General features: G+C 34.4%; 1 protein-coding gene across 1 annotated transcript in view; it reads right to left on the minus strand.

Annotated features, from left to right (window-relative positions):
* Window positions 1-5,033, minus strand: part of LOC140264578 (atrial natriuretic peptide receptor 1-like) — a 29,851-nt gene extending 24,818 nt beyond the window's left edge. The window contains exons 1-2 of the mRNA XM_072360433.1: window positions 4,991-5,033; window positions 2,464-2,596 (exon numbers count right to left, since the gene is read on the minus strand). Of these exons, the coding sequence (XP_072216534.1) occupies window positions 2,464-2,596; window positions 4,991-5,006 (149 nt within the window). The 5' untranslated portion in view covers window positions 5,007-5,033. The remainder of the gene's footprint in view (window positions 1-2,463; window positions 2,597-4,990) is intronic.
* Window positions 5,034-6,000: the final 967 nt, after the last annotated feature.

Here is a 6,000-nt window from a genome sequence, read left to right on the forward strand (position 1 = left end):
TCATCTCCTGGGCAGCCTACTCCAGTGCATCACCACTCTTTGTGAGAAGAAATTTCTCCAAATATGGTTGACTCAGGAGATAGCCAGAAGTAGTTCTATGGTTTAGTTTGAAAGTTACACATGATAGTTCTCTAAATTGAAAGCAATGCCAGCACTCCAGGAAATATGTATATATACAGGCTGCTCTGAAAGTAATCCCTCCTACTTATCTCCATGGAAACTACAGCAAATGCAAAGAACACAACGACACTATTTGATAGAGCAAATTCTCAGCTACAAAATCTATTTTTCAGTGGAGTCACCATCATTAGCCATGCAATTTTTTTGTCAGGAATGAATAAAAGCCTGCATGTCATGCTTGTAGCAGTCGGCATCAGTGGAAATGACTGTTACTGCCACCACTGCTGAAATGCACCACCCACCCACCTCTCACTGTGCTCACATTCACTGCTCGGTCTCCATAAATATTCAGCACGTATCAATGACTGTCAATGAGTACAATATTTTTTGCATAGAGGATTTCAGTGAAACACTTCTTTCTTTTCTTTTTTCATCTGTACTTCCACGTCAGATGCTGTTTTGTCAGACTGGCCCTCTGCTGCCATCTGTCACATGCAACAAAATGGAATGGAATATCAGTGGCTCAATCTCTGCTACCATACAACCAACATCTGCCTCTTACATGGTGGACCAACATAATTAAAAAAAGGAGGCATTACCTTCAGAGCACCAAGATCAAGTAGCCAGAATATAGCAGATTTAAGAAAGAAGACTGTATTATAAGAAATAAAAGCAAACACAGGGGAAAAGATTAACATAGGTCATACTAAGGACCAGATTTACAAAGGTATAGACCTAATATCTGAAATATATACCCAATATCTGAAATAAGCAAATCTGTCAATCTGACACCTAGATAACTAAAATATTTAAATATTTAAAAATAAAAGATATAAAGCTCAAGATGAAAAAAGAGAAGAGAAGAGAAGAGAAGAGAAGAGAAGAGAAGAGAAGAGAAGAGAAGAGAAGAGAAGAGAAGAGAAGAGAAGAGAAGAGAAGAGAAGAGAAGAGAAGAGAAGAGAAGAAAAGAAAAGAAAAGAAAAGAAAAGAAAAGAAAAGAAAAGAAAAGAAAAGAAAAGAAAAGAAAAGAAAAGAAAAGAAAAGAAAAGAAAAGAAAAGAAAAGAAAAGAAAAGAAAAGAAAGCCACACCCAAAACCTTAAGATAATTACTCCCTGATGCTGTTAGGTCTTTGTAAATGCTTTTTAGAATTTACCCTGCATTCAATACTGCATTCTGTAGTTCATCAGTGCCTTAACCAATCCTTTTGAAGCTCATACAATGACTTGCCATCTGCAGTCATATTTGAGTCAGGCATTCTGAGAGGCAACCAGATAGTTCATAGTTACTGAGGTACAAGTTTGATGCCTCTGTAAAACCACAGCACTGATGATTCTCTTTTTAACATTTACAGCCTGTCTCTTTGTGTAAGGACTCAAAAAGAAAAATTTTCTAAATTTCTTACTAATATAAGGGAATGGGTCACATTAGGAAGACCAGAAAAACAGATTAATTCGAAAAGTGAAGATAAATGTTTTTGGTCAAGTTCTTGGAAATATCACTAGCCAGAAATCTCAAATAAATTGATGAAAAACTATTATACAGGTCATCAAAATACATCAATACATTTTTTTTTTTCTTTTTTGATATTGCGAATGGATTATAAATAATCTTTCAATCTTAAATAAAATCACTCTCTACAAAAACTTTTACAATCTAAACTTTGCAAAGGAAACACTCATACTGACAAAGAAAGTATGTGAGGTTTTTTCCATAAGCATCTCTTTTAGTAGTCAAAAAAGGCATAGAGAGTGGGAAATTATGGCTGCTGTCTCTAGCACTAACTTTTTTTTTTCTGTGGTTGGAGTATGCTGTGTACAGTTCATAGATGTAAGATCACAGTATATTAGGCTTTTATTGACAAAGTTATACAGGTAATAAAGCTGTACCTAACCTACACTGTCTACAGTTTGTGAGGAGATATATAAGCTTTTGGACAGATTTCAACTCTATAGAAATCAAAATAATCTCTTCAGTGAGTTCTGGAGATTCTATCTCTGTCATTTATGTTGTGCACTTTGAACACGTATTATTACAACTGATTCAGACCACAGTGAGTTTGAGAATCACACTAGAATTTCAGTTGTAAGTTCCTTGTGTAGAGTAGTACAGATGCAGGATGACAAGCATTGTGACTGGCATGCAGGTAAGTATGTCGTTATGATCGCAAAACCATTTCTGAGGGGCCAATGACAGTGTAAATGCTGCAGGAAGAGAACTAGAGAGATGCAAGAAATTACTAAGGAGCACAAGATCCCGTTTTCTGACTGTGTTACAAAACATGTGTGTATCTACAGAATCACCACATACTCATGACCGTGAAAACATATGACAGGAGGTAATACCTGTGAGAAAGGATTCCGTTTTGTACTGCATACTGATAAAAGCCATCTGAAGCAAAGACTGCATAGGTCACATTGAAGAATTCCCCACTTACTGCCATTTCTGGGGGTTTTTGTACCCATGCCATCTCCAGACCTAGAAACAATAACATTTTAAGCCTGTTATACTTGACAATTGTAAAAAAAAAAAAAGTTTCTTCTGCAGTAGGGAACACAGTGTAGTGAAACATTAGTAGATTTTCAGCTATTTTTCCTACTGCTTTTTACAAACCCCAAATATTCATCTTAGTGGCTGCACAGGTAAGTGCAAATGCACATATATATAACAATTCTGACATGCACATTCTCCACACAATTGGAGAAATAGGACAGAAAATCTGATCATCTGATCTATAGTAAATTTACTCTCAGTATAATGGAGTGCTACACTTTATCAGGTAATAATCATTGTTTGCAATTCTTGGCTGCTTTCACTGAGCCCTACCTCCTGGAAGCACAGACAACTCTAGCATCCATGAAATACAGTAATAACTGCTAACCTCACAAGATGTAAATTATGTGTACTAATTAGACACTTAAGAAAGTATTATCTTCTTGTAAAACCATTTGATGCCTAGAGCAGAGGACAGTGGGAGTACTGCTACTCAGACATTTGTCTTTTTCAATTTCTATACCCTTATAAGGAAAATCCCACTCATTTCCATCACTCTTGGGACACCTTATCACCAACTCTAAACCTAGAAATGAAGTGAGATTATTCTCAAACAATACTATCAAAATCTTTCCATTCCTTTCACCAATCTTCTCCCCTGTTGTTAGATGAAGGTTTTAATTTCTGACATGTCAAATTACTAACATTATGCAGACACATAGACCTGAGTTTGTCAGGAAATATAAAATCCTTTCCCCAGAGGATGGGTGAGCCTGCTGTTCAGTTGTTGTTCAGTTATAGACACACACACATCACTCCAGAGTTGTTTTAACAAGTGTATTAAACAGTTGCACTGTTAGTGAAATAAAACACTATTTTTCCCTTTAAACACAAATCCCTTTCAGATATGAAGAAGCAAATTGAAAACTAACCTAAAGATATCACCTCTCCCTTAGAAAGTAAACACTCATTATGGGAGCCAGCATTATGTGAGAAACTACAAAACAAAGATTTACATAAAATGCTAATGTGAATTGCATTAAAAGGAATGAGAGCTAAGCTTCAGGAAAAGTGAGAGAACAAAGGTAGAAGGTCAGCATAAATTTCAGAAAAATGTATTTATTCTTCTCCTTAAAGGTCTCACAAAAGCAAATAAAACTCTTATTTCAGTGATAAATACTTCCACATCTAAATGATTTGAAGATCTTGCATTACAAGTTAAATTCACAGAAATACAGCAGATGCCTATTGCTTTGCATTTAGCAGTGCACCAAAGAATCATAGAGAAAGGCAGGGTAAAAACTGGAGTTTGTTCTATAACTGTTTGTGAAGGGTTTATGTAAATGAAGCTGCCTACTCATATTAGTTTCCCTTGTCCTAAGTTCACAGTGATTTATTACTAAGAGTGTGCTTCAAACAAGCCTTTTTTTTTTCTTCTTTTTTTTTTTTTTTCTTTTCTTTTTTTTTTTTTTTTTTTCCTGGTAAATAGTAGTTTCAATGTTAAAGCAATAGTAAGTTCTAACAGCTTGTCAATTTACTTGTCAGTTAGCTAGACAGTATTTCAATTTCTTTGTTCAATCCAAACTCTTCACAAAATATTTAACTACAGCATGGAGTTCAGAGCATCACGCTGCAGTTTATTTCCTGGAGTATTTTTACCAGTATTACAGTTTCTCAGCTGTACTTGTTTTTCTCTAAAAACCCCATCAAGAAAGAACTATCTCCAGTCCAGTCTTTTCTAAAATAAGAAGTGTTCCACTTTGTTATTCCATCTCAATCAATTTGTGAGATTAAACAAAAAGAAACTTATTTGTTTTGTTTTGTTTTGGTTTTTTTTTGTTATGTCATCATGTAAATTCAGTTTTCAAACTGCAATAAGTGGTTAAAGATCTCAAATTTTAAGTACTCATGGAACATAATTTTGAGCAAGGAGAGAAAAGCATGAAATGTAGAAAAGTTGCTTTTACTTACTGGCTAGAGGGTTTAAATCACTCACTTTTGAAATGATGCCACAGAACTCCAGGAATAGAATTGCAACAATACTGAGCAGACTATCTGATTTGTTTGGATTATGTTGCATTCAGTTTTCTAATGAGAAATAAAATGTTTTCAATTCTTATTTTAGGAGAAGGGGTTCAGCTGTTGTGATTACTTTTTCATCTGGAATCAGTGAATACTGAGCAAATAATTGCTTGGAAGTATCTTTTGTCTGTTTTCTTTCACCTTTTTCTCAAGAAAGAATGTCATCACCAACTCTGATGCCTTCCACCATGTGAAGCATTTGTTATGAGTTAGGTGTCAGTCTGAGCACTTCAATTTTAGGTCCTCAGCCATCCCCTGAGCAAGAAATTATATTCCTTGAGCAGCTTCAGAACTCACCTCCACAGTCCATCATGTTATATTCATCTGGTTTTTCCAGGGGCCAACAGTCATAGTCTTTGTTGTCTAAATCATGCCATCCCTCCACTAATATCACCTGCCAGAAACAGACCTCATAAAACACTGTATAGAAACAATGGAAGGATGCTTTCCATCTGCAGTTGATCTTTCTATCTAAAGCAAAGATAAAAACATTACCTGGCATATTTTATTTTGTCTCTTCAAGTTCTGGAGACAAAAGTGATTGTTTCCTAGGGATCAGTATATTATTTTGATCTACCTAGTAATTAGTCATAACACCATTAGGTGACTTAACCAAAACTTCTCTTCCAGAAGTTTTCCTGTGTAAAAAATGGGCAGTTCTAGGTCCATATGCAGAGAGACATACTATTTAAAGGCTATTTTTCTTTGTGTTTAAAATGACTTACTCGTGCTCCAAACTATATTTCTTTTAATCTTTTACACCTAAATTATTTCAGTGACTATTTTTCATTAAAGCTCTAATAGCAAAGTGTAATTAATTATATAAATATTACAATAGGCAATTATAGACAACATTACATATGCCTATTACATGCAGAATACAGCAATATAATAGCATACAGAGTGAATTTGCGGGGTTGCAAAATTTATAATATACCTATATACATGTAAGTTATACACTACAAATGTATTTATACTAATCAAGTAATAGAATATACATTGTAGGCTGTAGATGAAAAGAAAATATTATGATGATACATTTTGGTCTTAATCCACAATTAGTAAAGGTTATTAAGTTCTATTCATACAATCTATTTTTTTCTGCACATATTATTGGAGATTAATAATCTGCTGGTTTATGCAATTACTTATCCCATTATTCGAGGAGTAAGATTTATATAATTGATTTTTACAATGCATTCTGCTATCATTCTTGTTTTTTTACATTACTAAAATAGTATTCAACAATTACCTGAAATTAATAGCCATCTCCCTGCAATAAGCCACCTACTGTTCCTTCGGTGTGC

Source organism: Excalfactoria chinensis, chromosome Z (genome assembly GCF_039878825.1).
Source record: "Excalfactoria chinensis isolate bCotChi1 chromosome Z, bCotChi1.hap2, whole genome shotgun sequence".
Classification (NCBI taxonomy): domain Eukaryota; kingdom Metazoa; phylum Chordata; class Aves; order Galliformes; family Phasianidae; genus Excalfactoria; species Excalfactoria chinensis.